General features: G+C 28.0%; 1 protein-coding gene across 1 annotated transcript in view; it reads left to right on the top strand.

The window, feature by feature from the left end:
- LOC139525433 (uncharacterized) overlaps positions 1-19,794 on the top strand; it is a 32,411-nt gene extending 12,617 nt beyond the window's left edge. Inside the window, exons 4-6 of the mRNA XM_071320758.1 lie at positions 108-209; positions 16,700-17,005; positions 18,041-19,794. Of these exons, the coding sequence (XP_071176859.1) occupies positions 108-209; positions 16,700-17,005; positions 18,041-19,728 (2,096 nt within the window). The 3' untranslated portion in view covers positions 19,729-19,794. The remainder of the gene's footprint in view (positions 1-107; positions 210-16,699; positions 17,006-18,040) is intronic.
- Positions 19,795-20,328: the final 534 nt, after the last annotated feature.

The following is a 20,328-nucleotide window of genomic DNA, read 5'->3' as shown; positions in this document are numbered from 1 at the left end:
ACAATATATTTCGGTAGAATATAGAAAGTAAATATTTGTTAAACTCATTTTTGAACAAGAAGATTTTTGTTTAAGGAGATTACTAAACATACAATATCTTTTTATAGCTATAACTGTTGGCATAGGGGAAATGTTATTTGACGTTAAAACAGTGGTGCAAAATGAACTACCAAAAGCTGCATATCCCATTGATAAAACAGTTTCGCATGGTATGTGTTTTGTGATCTTGTTTTTGTTAAAGTTTTATGCGTTTAGAAACTATTATTCTCCGATTATTTATTTTAAATTTATGATCCTGATGTTATTTTGAGTTCGTATCTTACCTTTGTTCTATAGCATATGAAACACACATTTAAGGTCAATAATGAAAAGCGACTATAGAGCTTAATGTTTTCTTATTCATCAAGGAATTTGATCAGGACAAATGAAAGTATATCACATTACATCTCCTTATAGGTTTTTTTGTTTTATATTAGCTGGATTACTGAATAAGGACAATCTTTGTACAATATAAGATAAAAAATAAAAGTCTTAGAATGATAAGCTTTTTATAGTTTTGGCTCATCTATAAATACTGCTTAAATTATGTTTTGACATGAATTATCATTGAGATTGTAATAAAATAACTTTTCACAAAACTTTGAATATTCGAAATACTGAGGATTTTTAACCCAACGAATAGATAACCTTAGCTGTATTTGGCCAACCTGTCCGAATTTTGTGTTCTGAATGCCTTTAAACTTCGTACTTGTTTAGCCTTACACAATATACCACTCCTTTAGCCCCCACAAAAAAAAAAAAAATTATCTTCAATTTTTGACCCCCCATTTTAAAGAAAAAAAACCCTTTTTACATCCAAAATAAAAATTTTACCAACATTTTTGTGTGATTTTTAACTTCAAAATTAAGAAGAAAAAAACACACTTTGTATTTATACCCCCCCCCCCCCCCCCCCCCCCCATAAAAAAAATAAAAAAATTTTTTTGTAAAGAGCACACCAAAACCTTAATCCTGGGGTTTTTTATAAAACTTATTTTTTCCCCTAAGGGGAGTAGTATAGTACTTGAACGACTCCAGCGCCCCCCTCCAAAAAAAAAAAATTTGGCCCCCAAAAAATTACCCTCATTTCAAGTAAAAGAGCCCTAAATTTTCATAAAAAAAAAAGCAAAAAAACACCCCAAAAAACACCAAATTTTCTTACTCCCAAAAAAAAACCGGGATAACAGGCAGAGAAAAAATTCTGTGGGATTTAAGAGAAAAAAAAAAAAAAATCAATTTTTACTTTAAAAAATGAAACAACCTACAGCTCCTGATTTATATCCAGAATTACCTATAGAAGATGGACAAAACTATAGATTACAAAAAATTTCAGAAATAGAAAATTCTTTAAAAAATGAAAGAGACAAAAGAAATTCTTTATATAAAAAATATAAAAGAGGAGTAAACTTTACAGATGGAATAGATACAACTTTAATTTCAGCATCAGTTATTTCTGCAGGTATAGGTGTTGCTATTCCTATTTTATTACCTTTACAAATAACAGCAGTCGCATGCGGAAGTATTGGTGGTGTAATAAAATTAATAAGAAGAAAGCTTACTTTAAAAGCTAAAAAACATTACGAAATAAAAACTTTAACAGAATGTAAATTAAATAGTATTAAAGATTTAATTTCTAGGTCTTTAACTGACAACAAAATAAGTGAAGAAGAATTTAAACTTATTTTAGAAGAGCAAGAAAAATTTAATGAAATGAAAAAAAATTCCCAAAAAGGAAAAATGGAAAATTTCCTAAAAGGAAAAAGTTTAACTACTTTAGGAGAAGATGAAAGAAAAAAACTTATAGAAGAAACAGAAAATAGAGTAAGAAACGAAATAAAAAAAAAAATGGAAAATCTATAATTTTTATAAATAAAGTTATAATTTCTTCTATTCCCCTTAGGGAAAATCCACCAAACTATGAATCGATTTTTTAGACACAGGGTGATTTTTTTATTAAATAAATGGAAACTGAAAAATCGAAATGCGCTAAAAAAACAATTCAATATATTTTAGAACAAGAAGATTCTTCAGATGAAGAAGAAGAGCGTCAAGCGAAAATAAATGGACTTACAAAAAAACAAAAAGATAAAATTATAGAAAATCTACAAATAATGGTTGATAATGAATTTAAATATATCTTTTTGTTAGTAGAAAAATTAATATTAACAGGTAGTTTTTATTGTTTATTAACAGAAATATTTGGTTAATTAAAAATGGCATTTTTATTTTATTTAATTAAAAATGGCAGAAGGGGGTTATGAGTTTAAAATAGATGATTATGATGATGATGATTATGATGATGAAGAAAAAACACCATTAATGGATAATGATGATGAAGAGTTTCAAAATTATATAAATAATGAATTTGAAAAAACAAGATATTTATCAGAAGATGAATCTAAAATTCATAAAAAAGAAACTACAAAAAAAATGATTAAACAATTTTATAAAAAAAATGGTGAAACTATACGTAATGAAGAGGGTTTTTTTGTTGGGGAAGAAAATGATGGAAAAATAATGTTATATGTAAAAGATGAAAAAGGTAATGATATTGCATTAACGCATTACCAAAAAGAAAAAATAAAATTTTATAAATTTAGCACTCTTAAAAGTTATTACGGTGTTAATTTTGTCAGGGATGTTTTAGGTGTAGATGATTATAAAATATCTGATAATTTAAGAGAAGGTAGAGCAGAGTTTCAGAGAAAAATAAATAAAGCACCAATTCGTGAACTCGATAATATAGAAATTCCATTACAAGAAATATCTACACAAGAAGAAGGACAAGAATTATTAGAAACAGCAAGTAATGCAGAAACATATGTGAAAGAAATAGAAACTTCATTTATTGAACAAGGAACATCTTTAGTAGATAATGAAACACAAACAGAAATGACAAAAAGAGAGATGGATGGAATAATCAGTGCAATGACATCAGTAAAAGAAGAGATTGCAAATGAATTAGCAAAACTAAATGAAACAAATAAAAACTTAGCAAAAGAAAATGCCAAATTAAAACAAGCTAAAGAAGACAATTTAAAATTTCAAATAGATAAAATAAGTAGTCGAATGAGAGAGTTGGAATCTGAGAGAAGTGCAAGAATAGAAGTAATTAATATTAATAGAGAAAAACTACGTAGTCAATTAGATAGATTTAAACAAACAATACATAAAATTTTAAACGAAGACAGAACATTAGGTGAAAGAATAAGAACATTATTCAGAGAACAAGGAATAACAATAGTTAGTGTTTTAACTGCTTTTGGAATGATTATTGGTGTTATTGTTGAAGCATTTACTGGTTCTCCTTCTCCTGCTCCTTCTCCTCCATCAAAAGGTGGTGGTGTACAAGACTGGATAAAAAAACAATTAAAAAATCTTGGAAAATTATTATCTTTTCTTGCAGGAAAATTAGCAGCTGCATTACCAGGTATTATAGGTTCTATTGTTTCTTGGTTATTGTCTGCAACAAAAGACGTAGTAAATTGGTTTGCAAACAACTTATGGGCATTGCTTATTTTAGTTGTTAGTTTATTGTTTACTGCTGCTAGAGATTATTTGAAAAAATAAAGTGCTGTAAATCCTATTACAATACTTACAAATATTATTGCTTGTTTATTATCTTCATGATCTTCATGTTCAATTTTTTTTATTGGATCTATTTTTGGTTCTTTAGGCTTTTCAGGTTTTATAGGTTCTTGTGGTTTTACAGGTTCTTTTGGTTTAAAATCAACATGATCAAAATTTTTATTATTTAAATCATCATTTAACCCAAGTGTTTGATTTTCTGTTGCAATTATAATTTTATTATTATAACCAACAATACTTCCAATTTGTAAAACCATATCACTGGGAGACATATATAAGCCAAGTCCATAAGCATAATCAACTTTACTTCTTGCGTATTTTAAAACATTTTGATAATTTGATATCTGAGTGGGCAAATCAATAGGACTATTAATAACATCTTGTACATTTGCTAAGAATTGTTTTTGTGCATCAAATCCTGTTCCTACTTTTAAAATTTCTGTTTTTGTTTGAGATTGTGCACCTAATAAAGCCCATACATAAATTTTAATACTTTCATTAATACGTTCAATACCTGCTCGTGTAAAACCTTCTGATTTATCTAAAATAAAAGTAGTCCAAGCCATACTTATATCTTTTTCGTGATAAATTGTATCATGAATATTAAAGAATGGACCATCCTTTTTATGATTTTGTCTATATTTACCACTTGGTTTATAATATTGCTCAAAACTTCCTAATCCTTGACATGATGATTCTAGTTTTTGTCTCCAATTTGTATCTATTGAAACATTAAATTCTTTACATAATTTTTGATATACAGCTTTGTCATATGAGTTCTTATAATAACAGAAAGAAGAATCTGTTGGTAAAGGTGATTTAAGTTCTTTTAAAATTCTGGCAATGCAATAATATAAATGAAACATATAAAAAGACTTTGTAAGATTTGCGTCAAGCGAAGTATTTTGTATATGATCATTATAAGAAACACCACATCCTGTACTTGCACACCAAACTGCAAAATTTAACTGACATTGCCACCAATCAAATGAAGAATGAATCCATGTATTCCATGGTTCGTTAGTGTGTATTGATGGGTTTTGATAGTTTTGAAATAAATCAGGAAAAGATGTTTTAAAGTTCTCTTTTTGATTTACAAATATCGTTTGATTTACAAGATTTGTTTTTAATTGATGATCTTTTTCAGAATATTTAATACCTGGATTATATGAAACATTAGGATTATATTTAAATTCTTTTGTTATCATTTTTTTATATTAAAAATGTTTCATACTATTTCAAATATTGATAATACAATAAACTTAGAACAATACATAAATAACAGAAATGGAAATAAACGTATTGGTTTGAAATTTATAAGATACAGTATAGGTTGGTATAATGTTTATCATGGGTTTATTACAAAAACCGGAGAGACACAGCAAAGGATTATGAATGGTTATTATAGTTTTCAACAAATAGTGGATGAATTTCAAAAAGAAAATATTGTATTATCCGTAAATGAAGCAAATGGTATCGCTTCATTAAACACTACTACTGAGTTAAAGATAAGTAAGGGTTTGGGAAATATGTTAGGATTTAATAATAAACGTAAATTCGAACCTGATGAATTACATTATGGAAACAAATTTGTGGATTTTGCTATCCATAAATCATTATATATCCATTTGGAACAAGTTAGCACTTCTCATAATTATCTTGATGGTAAGCCAAGTACATTATTGGCTGTTATTCCAGTCGAGAATAAAGAGTTTGGTGAAGTTATAACAGCGAGATTTGAGCATCCGGAATATAAGTGTTTAGTAAATGATGTTATAACAGAATTGAAATTAGAAATAAGAGATGAAAATAATAACAAGATAATTAATCATTTACCAATTAATTGTGTTTTAGAAGTTATATAATTTATTTAATAAAATGAGCATACTTGGTGTCAAAAAAAAAAACGTAGATACATCGGAAATAAAAAAGGAAATATTAAATATGAAGAGTGAACTTCGAACAAGGGATACTAAGGATAAACATTTACAACGGGGTGTCTCTGCCCTAAACATCAGAGTTTTAAATGTTGAAAATATAGTTGGTAATATTAAAAATAAACCAGACAGAAAAATAATAAGTATAAATGCTGGAATTGATGGTCCATTACATGCAAGACAAAAGTTTAATTTTGGTGATGGTGGTGGTGGTTATTATGTAATGAACTTTCCAGGACAAATATTGGGTATTAGTTTAGTAAGTTTAAGAACAAACTCAGATAATATAGATGTTATGATAACTGTTAATAATTATAAGACATATAGTTACGGAATAAGTTTAAGTAATGGTGACACACACAGTTATCATAACTTTAATATACCTTTTGAAGTTAAGGCTGGAGATATTATAGGGTTTGTTAGTGAGAGTGATAATTCTACATGTATCAATACTCTAGTATCAGTGATAATTGAATTATTTTTATAACAAATTTAATCCTTAAAAATGTCGGCATACGGAAACAAATTAAATCCTTACAGAAAAATAAGAGAACCCCGTGGTGTGAAAGGTATTCGTCAAAGTGTATCAATAACAAATAATCCTTCAACTATTGATCAAAATCAACAGCTATTAGTGAGATTCCCCAATCTAAGCAATAATGATGTTATTGTTCCTGGAACAACCAGATTGGCATTTGAAATAGAACTCACATCTACAGACGACAATGCAACTATATATCAAAACATAGGAAGAACAATAGTTAAAAAAACAACAATTCGTATAAGTGGAAATGAAATTATGTCAATTGATGATAGTGATATTTATCATTGTTATGTTGATTTATGGAAATCTACATCTGAACGTTTAAATATGGCATACCAAGGTATTGGTGAAACAAACATGTTAAAACACAGAGTTGGCGCGAATGATAAAGCATCAGACATAGGCGATGAAGCAATTGCAACTGCATATGGTGCAAGATTTTGTATCCCACTTGATTTTGAACTATTAGAAACTCATATGCCTTTTTATCAAGCAGGTCTTGGTGATAGACTTGAATATGAACTTACATTTAATAATTATAGCAATGTTATTAAATCAACAGATACATCTGCAAGTTATACAATCAAAAACATTTGTTTAGAATTTGATATGGTTACTGATACAGAATTAGCAAGACAGATAAGACAACAAGTTAATGGTAAGATGGTTATTTTGTACGATAGAATACTAAGACATAGAAAAATAACCAAAAACAAATCTGATACATTGTGGAATATTAATTTAAATGTTCCAGCTAGAAGTATGAAAGGAATTCTAATGTTGTTCGAAGATCCTGAAAGAACAAGTACCGAAACTTATTATAATCCTAACATAACAAAAGTAGAAATGACAATAGAAGGTGTTCCAAATCAACTATACAGTCAAGGAATGAAAGCATATCAACAATGGGATGAAATAAATAAATTCTTTGCTTTAAATTCAAAAAGAAATAAAACAACAGAAGAAGTTTTAAAGGATTTAAATTTATCCTATACAACATTAGAAAAATATCTTACAACTAATTATGCATTATGGTTAGATCTACGTTCAACAGATGACAATTCGTTACACGGTTCAGGTAGAAGAATTGAAAATGCTTCTGAAGGTATTACTATCCAAATAACTAAAACAGCAGGAGCAAATAAATTAATAAATGTTTATCTGTTTGTTATACAAGATGCACAAATTAATTTTGAAGATGGAAGATTTAAAGAAGTTAATTACTAGGAATTACTGTCTTGACGAACAAGTTCTGTTATCCTATTATGTTCAGAAATTAAATCACTTCTCTTTATTTCCAATATAGTCTTTTCTTCATTCTCACAGGTTCTTTTTGTTATGAATTTTTTAAGCTTAGTCTTTGCACTAACTTTTTGTCTTGTTAATCGAAGCCAAATCCGTCTCTTGTTTCTGTCACCAAAATCTTCCTTAGTTTTATTTATTCTCTCGGTTAAATATTCAATGTCCTTTTTTATGCCGTTTATCTCCATATCTTGTAAATTTATCGTATTATTACGTTTCACTAATAATGTTTCAAGTTTTTCTAATTCATCCGACACTTTAACTAAATAACATCTTCTCAATTCAGATTCCATTTTGAAGTTACTGTAGCAATATTAAATGGCAAATTTAATTAAAAACCGCACTTTGTTACCTGTAAATATTTACAATGATCGATTTAGTTTATTTAAAAGTCATATCCTATTGAATTAAATATAAACAGTTTGCTTGGATACAGTAAACATCTCCTTAGTTACAATGAACACTTACTTAGTTACAGTAAACAACTCCTTAGATGCAGTAAATACTTACTTAACTACAGGTTATTGTAAATTTTACCTGAAAATTTTGTTTACAACTATTAAACTTTTACTGACGCAGTTAATTAGTTTGATGCATGATTTAACAAACGAATTCAAGTATGTTTCTTACATTTTGTCGATATTATTGAATTTGTTCTTTTATTAATATATATAATATTACAATTGACTGTAGTTAGATTTAAATATCAAATTCACAACGTTTCAACTATTCAAACCAGTAATTACTGTTTGCTATACAAGACAGACATTTAAGATTTAATGGATTTATTCAATGGATTTTAAATCTACCTAGAGATTTAAAACTTAGTCAAAAGTAATTCTTGTTCATAGAAAGCACCTGTTATTTCTTCGCCTTTTAAATCAATTATTTTATAAGTAAAAGGAATTGTATTTAAAACTTTTTCAATTACAAATATTTCTTTTCTCCAACGAGTAGTATAACCCTTTTCAAATTTACCTTTTTTTTTTGTTATTCTTACTCTAGTACCTGCTTTAAATTTAGGTTTTTTAATTTTCTCTTCCTTTTCTGGATATAAATTTTTATACACTGTTAATTCATTTTTTAATTTACTTGCTTCAACAGGTGTCATTTTAATTGAAGAATGTACTGTATTATTATAATTTTTAACTAATTTATCTAGTATATCATAATATTTAAAAGTTTCATTAGCAGTAAAGTATTTATACATATGTTGTTTCATTGTTCCTATCCAGCGTTCCACTACACTGGATTTTTCTTCATTCTCAGTTGAATATAACTTTATGTTATTATCTTTTAACAATTCTTTTACTTGTCGATTATAAAATTCAGATCCTTTATCTGACCAAATATATATTGGTTTTCTTTCTTTAAATAATGTTTTAAATGCTTCACTTACTGCTACTCCTGTTTTATTTTTCAATGGAATCAACCAACCATATTTACTAAAAATATCAATAACTGCTAATAAATATTTATAGTGTTTATTTTGTTTTGAATATTGTTGTATATCTATTAAATCAACTGCCCATGTTTGATCTATTGAATTAACATAAACACGTCTTTTAGGAAAAGATTTTATAACTCTATGATGTAATTCATCTGCTAATTTATTTGTTAGATTTGTTTTAGACATTTTGAAGTAACTAAAATGTTTTCTTTAAAAATGGAGGCAAAAAAGGATAAAATTTTATCCAAGCGAGGAGATTCATATAAACTTGTTTTGACAAAAGAATATAAACATAAAGCAAGTATTTATGTATTTAATTATAAAATTAGTCTAAAGGATGAAAAACAAGAAACATTTACAAATGCTTTTGAACACATGGTAGACTATTCCATAAAAGATTACCCTAATGGAAGAATTAAAATAGTACCTATTCATGAAATCATAATTACTAAACATAAAAGCTGGCCTATAAGAACATATAATACAGTTAAAAAGTTATTCATGGATCAAATGGAAAGATTATTAAATAGTGCTGAAGAATTAAATTTAGAAGAAGTTATTTTTGAAGTTACTATTATACCTAATAAAAGAGGAAAAGGTAGGGGTTTAAAAATATTAGATGTCACAAATAAAAGAAGTATTATCCAAATAAAAAATGATGATACAATATGTTTATCAAGGGCAATTGTAACTTCTTTAGCTTCAAATAAGTTATTAAAAGATTTTACAGATTCTCAATTAAAACATATCAATGAAGGTAGACCATTACAAAAAAGATTAGCTGAAGATTTGCATGAACAATCAGGAGTAGAAATAAAAAAAGAAGGTAATAATTTAGATGATTTAAAAGCTTTTGAAAATTATCTTAATATTAGGATAATTGTTTTTACATCAAATAGTACAGAATATATTTTATATAATGGTAATGAAGAATATAATGAACAAATATATTTATATTATCATGATGAACACTTTGACACTATAACAAATATAACAGGATTTTTAGCTAAACGTAGGTTTTGTAAAGTATGTTTAATTGGTTATACTGAACAACATACATGCAAAGATAACACAGTAACAACTATCAGAAAACAACATATTTGTGATAAATGTAACAAAACATATACAGGCAAAAATCACAAATGTGGTGAAAAAATATGTTTAATATGTTATGAAAAATACACGGAAAGTAATGAAGAACACTTATGTTATATGAAACCATCAGTACCAAAACAAGTAAAAAATAATAAATATATATATTTTGATTTTGAAGCAAATCAAGAAACAGGAATACATATAATGAATTTTTGTATAGCTTACGATTTAGAAAATATTTATTGTTTTAAAAATAACTATGTAAAAGTATTTAAATGTGATTTCAATATTGATAATTTAAACTTGTTAGAATTAGACATAGATGATTGTTTTAGTGATGTAGAAAAAATTCCCTTTAGGGAATATGAAACCCCTATAAGAAATTCTGTAATAGACAACTTTTGTAAATATTTCATAAGAGACAAATTTAAAGACTACACTTTTATTTCACATTATGGAAAAGGTTATGATATGCAACCGATTTTAGGATACATTGTAAAAAATAAAATTGAACATAGTATTATTTCTTCAGGATTAAAATTAACAGCTATATTTATTAAAGGAATAAATTTAAGATTCATAGATTCTATAAATTTTACATTATGTGGATTAGCTGCTTTCCCAAAAACATTTGGATTTGTGGGTAACAAAGGTTATTTTCCACATTATTTTAATACAACAGAGAATCAAAAATATAAGGGAATTTATCCTGATAAAGAATATTTTGGTTATAATACTATGACAATTAAAAATAAAGAATTATTTGATGAATGGTATAATAAAGTTAAAGAAAAAGAATTTAAATTCTATAAAGAAATATTTTATTATTGTCTATTGGATGTTTTAATTCTTGCCAAAGGTTGTACCTTATATAGAAAATTATTTTTAAATATATTCAATAATTGTATCGATCCATTTCAATATATTACAATTGCTCAATGTTGTACAAAAATATTTAAAACAATAATGTTGACAAATGAAACAATTGGAATTCACAAAAAGATGACAATTAAAGAAGTACATTCACAAAAATCAATACAATGGTTAGAGTATATTTCTTTAGAATATAATATAATGATTCAACATGCTAAAAGGGGAGGTGAAAAGAAATTATTCATTAATAATAAATGTTATAAAGTCGATGGTTATTATTATGATAGAGAAAATAAAATGCGTAATGTTTATGAATTTTTTGGATGTTATTGGCATGGATGTCCAAAATGTTATAGTCCTGAAGAAATATGTAAAAAAGATAGAAATAAAAAAACTATGAAAGAGTTATATGACCAAACTAAAGAAAGACTTAAAACTATTGAAGATTATCTAAAACCAAATGTAAAAATTCATACAATATGGGAATGTGAGTTTGATCAACAAAAATATCCTGACGTTGATCCACATTTAAAACCTATTGATAAAAGAGATGCATTTTATGGAGGAAGAACAGAAACTATTCAATTATACAATAATCTTTCTGATTTAAAAGGTAGATATGTAGATTTTTGTTCTCTGTATCCATCAGTAAATAAATATTGTAAATATCCTATAGGACATCCTATTACATATACAGATGTTTCTGTAGATGATTATATAAAAAATCCCCATAGGAATTATTTCGGAATAATGAAATGTAAAATATTACCACCTAAAGGATTGTATCACCCTGTTTTACCTTATAAACAATCAACTAGTGATAATACACATAAATTACTTTTTGGATTATGTAGAACATGTATGAATAAAATATCTTTTAAATGTAAACACATAGATGCGTCAAGCGATCCTACTTTAAATAAACATGATAAAATACATGAAATAAAAAGATGTAAAGAATGTAAAAATATTAAAAATGAAAAATGTATACATTCTGATGAGGAAAGAGTTATAGTAGGTACATGGTCTACAATAGAAATAGATAAAGCAATAGAAAAAGGTTATGAATTACAAAAAATATATGAACTAGAACATTTTGAAAAAACATCTACAGATATATTTAAACTTTATGTAGATACGTTTATGAAATATAAACAAGAAGCTTCAGGATGTAAATGTGATCCTAAATATTGTAAAAATGATTGTAAAAACGATAAAGAATGTAAAACAAAAATACAATACATTATAGATAATACTGCTTATGATTTAGATATTGACAAAGTTAAGTACAATTCAGGATTAAGATTTATAGCTAAAATATGTTTAAATAATTTATGGGGACATTTTGGTATGAGAGATAATTTTACACAAAAAGAATATTGTTTTACTTTAGAACATATAACTAAAATAGTATTTAATAAAAAATATAAAGATATAAGTACTATGATATTAGATGAAGATATTGTTTTAACAGAATATAAAAATAAAGAAGAATACTCTAAACCTAATCCAAGTGTAAATGTTTATATAGCTTTGTTTACAACAGCACATGCTAGATTAAAATTATACGAACTATTGGATATTTTACAAGAAAGAGTTTTATACATGGATACAGATTCTTGTATTTATAATGATGATGGTTCTGAAGCTTGTAAAAAGATAGAAAGTATGATGGGAAATAAATTAGGAGATTTAACAGATGAAATTGTTTCAAAACATAACGCTAATCATATAAAACAATTTATATCTGCTGGTCCAAAAGATTATTCTATGAAACTAGATACAGAAAAACTAGTTAGCTGTTGTAAAGGTTTTAGATTAAATGCTGAAGTAGAAAAAAAGATTACATTAGATAAAAAAATAAAAATAGTTACTGATGAAAATGAAAAATATGAAACTGTTAAATATAATAATATAAAAATAGGAAAAGATCATCAACTTAAAACAGTTAAACAAGTTAAAGATTATGATTATATGTTTGATAAAAGAATGGTATATTGTGAAAATGAAAATTTAATTAGAAGTTTTCCTTATGGATATTAGAGAAGAAATTAAAAAATATATAATTTAAATTTTTTTCTTAAAAATAAAAGACAAAAAAAATGATTGAAGCTTATACTAAAGAAGATGATCCTGATGCTATTGTTATATTAGGAAGAATAATGTTATCAAATTATCAAATATGTTGTTTAAGAGATGATGGTGAATGCCCTTTAACTCCACAACAAATGAAAGTAATGGAAAAGTTTGAAGGTAAAAAGTTATCTAAATTTCCCCCTGGTTGGGATGCTTTAATTAGACCAGATAAAGTTTATGAATATGTTTTTGAAAAACAGTGTCCTGAAAATTCTTAAAAAGAAATTTTTATTTTATTTTATTATTTCTCTATACCCCTAAAAACAGGAAAAGTACAGAAATTAGGGACTCTATTTTTTATCAATTTTTTCTTATTTTTCCAATTTTTCATACAAACGTAAATTGTATTTATTTTTTATTTTATTACCCAAACAATAAAACCAGTTAATGCCATACCACCAACAACAAATGCAATCTCTCTATTTTTCTGGTCTTCTGATGGAGTATAAAAATCACTTAATGTAGGTTTAGGTGATAATGAAGTTAATTTTTTATTCGTGACACGATAGTATAGTTTCATTGCCTGGTCAACATCATCAAAAGTCTGAACCGCATGATGTTCCTTTTGTAATTGTTCATTTATAAAATCTAATTTTTGTATTCTTTTTTTATTCCATTCTGATTGTGCTTTTTCTAATTTTTCTATAGCTTTATCATGTCTTATTTTCTCTTCATTTGCATTACTACCCATATGTGAAAATAAATAATTACTCCCTGAAAATGCAAAAGCATTTGTTATTGCCCCACCAAGCATCATTGTTAAAGCACTTGCCATTTTATAAAAACAAAAATTACTTCATAATATCAGCAGGTATAATACCTTGCTTAATCAACATATCTTTTGTTGCCATTGCAAGTAATATATCAATGGATAACATTACAACATCATTCATATTAAAATCCACTTTTGGTGCTGGCCTCCTTAATACCTTTTTACCTATTTCTGCATATCCAACTGTTAACAATGTTTCCACTCCAGCATGATATAACATATTTGCTATTTGTTTTCCGTCTTTTTGAGTTGTCATTTTAATGTACTAAATTTAATTAAATTCAAAAGGATCAATTTCTTTCTTTTGTTTTTCTGGTTTTGTTATTTCTTTAATCATTATTTCTGGTTTATTACTTTGGTTGTAAAAAAACAATCCCAATCCAACAATACTTATAAAAAAAAGTACAAATTTATAATCAACTAGGGAACTGGAGTGTTTCTCAACCGAAGGAATATGTTCGTTTGATTCATAATCTGTTTCTGTATCAGAATCTTTTGTTATTTGTTTGATTTTTGAATTTTCTTTTTTTAATTTTTCCACTTCTTTTTTTCTCAATTCTGCATTTCTTATTCTTACTTCTGCACCTTTCTTACCAGCAGCTACTCTTTTTGGGTCTTTTTGTTTGGGTTTTTTAAATACTTCTTTTTTTTCTTCTTTGTTTTCTATTTGTTCAGGATTTTCATTCATCATTTTTTATGTCATTTTTTTCATCTTTTTTTTGGAAATCGAGCGAAGCGAGTGGTTCGATATGTCTTGCTGTTGTTAATATTGCAGTAAAAGGAGCAAGATACATTCCATATCTATAGTACAGTTCACAACATGTATTAGTTAAAGCATTATTGATAAAAGGATCTTCCTCTAAGTCTTGTATCAAAATTGGTGGATTAACAACTTTGAAAAACTTTGATACACCCATGACATATAAATTTATAAAAGAGTTTCCTAATGTCTTGGTCATACTAGCTCCCAATCTTGCTTCATATTTACAGTATAGTTTGTTTATTTGTTCTGTTGTCATTTTATCAATATCTGACAGTTGTAATTCTTTACCCAGATATTGTTTACTACTCCCACCAGCAACAACAGCTGATAATCTTTCGCGTTTTTTTTCTTGAAGGGAACCGTTCACTTCGCTCGCTTCATCATCAATATTTATGTTTTCCACAATTTGCTCGCATAATAATTCTTCAGCATTCATTTTATACGTTTCAAAAAACGGATATAATTTATTTTTAACTTTAAAAAAATTAAATACAACATATCCAACCAATGATAAGACTGCAGTGTTTGTTGCAATTGTTAGTATTTCCAACAGCATTGCTTTTTTTATTGCTTATTTTTGGTTAAATTACTTAAGAATTACTTATTTTGGTTAAATTACTTAAGAATTACTTAAGCTTTACTTAAGAATTATTTTGCTTATTTTGGTTAAATTACTTAAGAATTACTTATTTTGGTTAAATTACTTAAGCATTACTTAAGAATTACTTAAGCATTACTTAAGAATTACTTAAGCATTACTTGAGAATTGCTAATAAAAATCAATTAAGTAACCAATAATCAGTAGGTTGATCTGTCTTTAATATTAATTTACGATGTTTCTTTTTTTTAAGTTCTTCCTTTATTCTTTGTCTTTCTTCCAAAGTAGGAATAACATCATTTTCTCTTAGGCAATTATCAAAACTATCTCTATCTTTTGTGTAGAACATGCATAACCATTTTGTTTGTTCTCTTAAATCTTTTAAAACAGAGTTGTATCTCTGTGAAATAACCCACACTGATTGTTCCGCATGTCTTCCTGAAAATGCAAGCTCGGACAGCATATCTTTTTTCTTTGTAAGTTCTTTTGTTGCACTGCAGTCATCAATGATATATAATGTTGGATGACCAGCATATTTTTTAAAGAACATTCTTAATAGTTCTTGTAGCTTCTCTTCTTCATAAAGGGAACCGTTTGCTTCTCTAACTTCAACAATAGGATTAACAATTATTAATTTTTTTGTTTTTGGTTTTCTAACATCACCAATCCATTCACGATTTTTGTATGCTTTGTTCCATTGGATGGTTGGACAAAGTATGACTATATATTTGAAAACTCCACTATATTCTTTTTCTAATAAATCAAGAACAAACTCTGTTTTTCCACATCCAGTTTGACCACATATAATAGCACAATGGGGATATTTTGGTAATTCATAAAGGGAATCGTTCGCTTCCATTTTTTAAGGATAACCGGAGTGTATCTCGCTCCGCTCGCTTGCTTTTCTTTCATTTTTTAAAGTAAAAATTGATTTTTTTTTTTTTTCTCTTAAATCCCACAGAATTTTTTCTCTGCCTGTTATCCCGGTTTTTTTTTGGGAGTAAGAAAATTTGGTGTTTTTTGGGGTGTTTTTTTGCTTTTTTTTTTTATGAAAATTTAGGGCTCTTTTACTTGAAATGAGGGTAATTTTTTGGGGGCCAAATTTTTTTTTTTTGGAGGGGGGCGCTGGAGTCGTTCAAGTACTATACTACTCCCCTTAGGGGAAAAAATAAGTTTTATAAAAAACCCCAGGATTAAGGTTTTGGTGTGCTCTTTACAAAAAAAATTTTTTATTTTTTTTATGGGGGGGGGGGGGGTATAAATACAAAGTGTGTTTTTTTCTTCTTAATTTTGAAGTTAAAAATCACACAAAAATGTTGGTAAAATTTTTATTTTGGATGTAAAAAGGGTTTTTTTTCTTTAAAATGGGGGGTCAAAAATTGAAGATAATTTTTTTTTTTTTTGTGGGGGCTAAAGGAGTGGTATATTGTGTAGCCTTTTTAACTTTTCGATTAGAGCATTACACATAAATCTTTTTTGTACGAAACGAGCGTCTAGCATATACAGATTTAATCGTATATGGTATATGTGGTGAGTTTATAAGTATGATGATCAATAAAGTATATTGTAATGTTCAATGCATATTAACTGACCTTTTTCCAGATCCTGACGTTTGCTATGTTGAATGGAGGTTGGCCACACCAAAAAAATGGAATGTTGATGAAATTAAAGAAGCCTTGGAAAATACTCCATCTCTGATAGGACAGAAGTTCCATATAGAATTTGTTTACAAAGGATCACTGTTGATTCAGACAAAAGCTCCAATGTTTTTGCTGCAAAACTACAAATTATTTGTAGAGGCAGTAGAATCATTTTTAAGACATTTTGTTGACATTTGTGGTCTTGATACTGAGGTCAAAACTATTGTAAAAGTGGAACTTGTGGTATCCAAGGAGAAATTTGCATCACGTACGTAGTTGCATTATGGAAATGAGACGATATGTTATGATTGCCAATGAGACAACTTTCCGTGAGAGACCAAATGAACTGACAGTGACATTTAAATACGAAACAACAAATTAAATACCACATGATTAGCTCTAGTTGGCCCACACTATAATAATGGAAAGGAGAAAATTAACTGCCTGATATGTCAAACACGTTTTTATTGAATGGTAAAATGAAGAGTTGATGGCAAATGCAAATGAAAAAATAAAAATAGCAAGTTATAAATTTAATGCCTCCAATGTGCTTTATTTGATTTACATTCATCGGGAACGAATAAAAGCCTAATATTTGAATATTTGAAAGCCATAGATTTTAGAAACTTAACAGTTCCAGATCTATATAACCAAAAAGGATCTAAAAACAATTATCTAAATCTATGTATGGTCAACTTCGCCATAAAGAATTGAAATCTACGTTTCTAATAATTTCAAATAGTACTGGTTCGCTGACTCTTATTATCATTCTAAAAGAAAAAAACAAAAGTTGTGACTACTAGCCTTTTTCTTGAATCTATTGTTCAATGTTTTTTTAAATCATGTCAAATTTTTTGTGTGTAGACATTGAACGACAAAATTTCTTCCTGTGTGACGAATAAATGTTCTGCCGTCAGACAAGCGAAGCAATGAATCTGTTTTTAATTTGATAGATGTTGTATGCTTTTTTGAAAAAAAAATTGTTTTAAGATTGTAACACAGTGATGACTGCAGTACCCATATTTTGACTATTTTATTTTTATGTCTGTTTTGTTCACTCATCGTTGTGAACATAACGGAATTTGATGAGACTGTCATCAAAGTGAGAGGTTCCGCGCTATAAAACCAGGTTTAAACCACAATTTTCTACTTTGAAAATGCCTGTACTAAGTCAGGAATATGACAATTGTTGTCCATTCGTTTGATGTGTTTTGTCATTTGATTTTGCCATGTGATTAGGGACTTTCCGGTTCAGTATTTTTGTCATTTTACTTTTTTCATATTAAATATCATTGATTTACAGAACACCTTGATCCTGAGAAGATGGAAACATCAACGTTTGCATGTGACCCCTGTTCCAGTAAGAAGCATTCATCAGAGGCTATTCAATACTGCTATCAATGTCAAGACAACCTTTGTCAGCAATGTTTCGAAAACCATAACTTGAATGCAGAGTTTTCGCATCACAATCTGACAAGCACCGGGATATTAACTTTTGAAAACAATTGTTCCAAGCATGAAAGTCTCACTCTTGACTTCTTCTGTGTAGAACATGATTGCTTATGCTGTCGGGCTTGTATAACAAGCGAACATTCTTGCTGTCACAAATTAGTGCCTTTAGAAGATGCAGCAAAAGATGTTAAACAATCAGTTATATTTCAAGACATATCTTTTGCTTTATCTAACATTGCGAAGACATTAGACACAGCAATCACAAATCAGGACGAAAATATAAAAAGCCTTGATGGTTATGATAGAGTTGCGATTTCCAAACAAGTTGCAAGTCATAAATCCGGAATCATTAAGCGATTAGACGAACTTGAAGACAAAATTAGACAAGATTCGTACTATTTAAAGGAAGAACAAAAATTAAAATCCGAATCAAGTAAAAAAAAATTATTACAAATAGTAAAACCAATAAAACACATGTTTGATCAAGTTAATATAGTACTCAAATATGGTTCACATAAGCAATTGTTTGTTCTGCTCAATAGATATAAACTAGAAATTTCAGACTACGAGAATAAACTTAAGGCAATCTTACCAACTCTTAAAACTAGGAAGATTACCTTTCATCCACCAGACAACTTCATGAATACTTTTATATCTTTGGGATCAACCCGACTAAATTCTATGCAATACAACGCCGATTACCAGCTACCGAGAATGCAACAAGTTCAAGTTCCTATATCAGATAAAAGTATTCAAATGACATCGAAGTTTACATTACACAGTAAAATAGAAATAAAACGTCCAGGTGGTGTATGGATCAGCAGTATAGGAAAAACAGACGAAAATCGTCTCTTACTATGTAACTTCTATGGTCGAAACATCCTGCTATACAGTGAAAAGGGAGATTACTTACATGACTGTAAGTTATCAGGTGAACCATGGGATATAGCCGTTTTATCCGGAGAAGACAAATCTGTCGCTACTCAACCTCATCAACATTCCATACAATTTATCAACACTAAAACAATGAAACCTGGTTCTACACATTCTGTACCTGGAGATTGTTATGCTATCGCTGTTGTCAATGACAAGATTTGTGTTGGTGGACATCAAGGATACTTATATATTGTTGATAAACAGGGGCAACATATAACCACAGTGAGGGTAGCAAATGCTGGTAGAATAGACTATCTACATTCAGCTGGTCCTCATGATACTGTTTACTATATAGACAGCAATCATATGGCTGTATACTGTGTTAATCTGGAAGGACATCGACGATTTAGATACACTCCGAAAGATTTAAAATTAATTCGGTCTGTGATTACCGACAAGGAAGGTAACATGTATCTGGCCGGTAACAGCTCTTATAATATCCAACGACTCACACCAAACGGAAAATTCCTTGACGTCATCCTGGACGAAGGAAATTTTATAAAAAACCCGATTGACATGGTCTTCAGTAATGATTGTCGAAAGCTGTTCGTATTAAATCAAGACAAAAATAACACATATGTCCTCGTTTTCTCGTGTTTATAAGAAGTATAATGATAACAATTCGTAAGGTATTCTGTATTTGCTTTGTACGAAATAAGATTCAACAAATTTACACTCTTTTCTTGTTTCAATTTGTTTTACGAAGATATTATTTATACGTAACAAATGATCAAGCACATATTTTTATGAATATATTTTTTCTAATTAGTGTCATTGTCTTTATAAGACTGTCAAGTGTTCAAAAATATTTGAATTATATAATTATGATACAAAACATTCTTTGTTAACGTGTTTTAATGTTTTGTCCGTAAATTTGGACAGAAGAAAAACCCGACAGACATGAACCACCGGTATTCACTGACTCCTTACTGGATCAGGTATATTCAGAGTTTTGCTGGGTTAAATTTTTTTGTAGGAACTCAATCCTCTCACCAACCTTGAACAGCACAACATGCAAAAATGTAAAAATAAAATGCGAATGGCTTAGCCCAATTGATTGGTAGAAGCCCAAGAAAACAACTAACATAATACAATATAGATACAAAGCATCCATTAAAAGCTTCTTGCAGTCAACAACAAAAAGGCAGCAGTAGTTTACCGCTGTTCATAAACCGATTAAGACAAAACCAAGTCGGGTTACAA

Source organism: Mytilus edulis, chromosome 5 (assembly GCF_963676685.1).
Source record: "Mytilus edulis chromosome 5, xbMytEdul2.2, whole genome shotgun sequence".
NCBI classification, from domain to species: Eukaryota; Metazoa; Mollusca; class Bivalvia; order Mytilida; family Mytilidae; genus Mytilus; species Mytilus edulis.
This window is presented reverse-complemented; position numbering and strand designations above follow the sequence as displayed.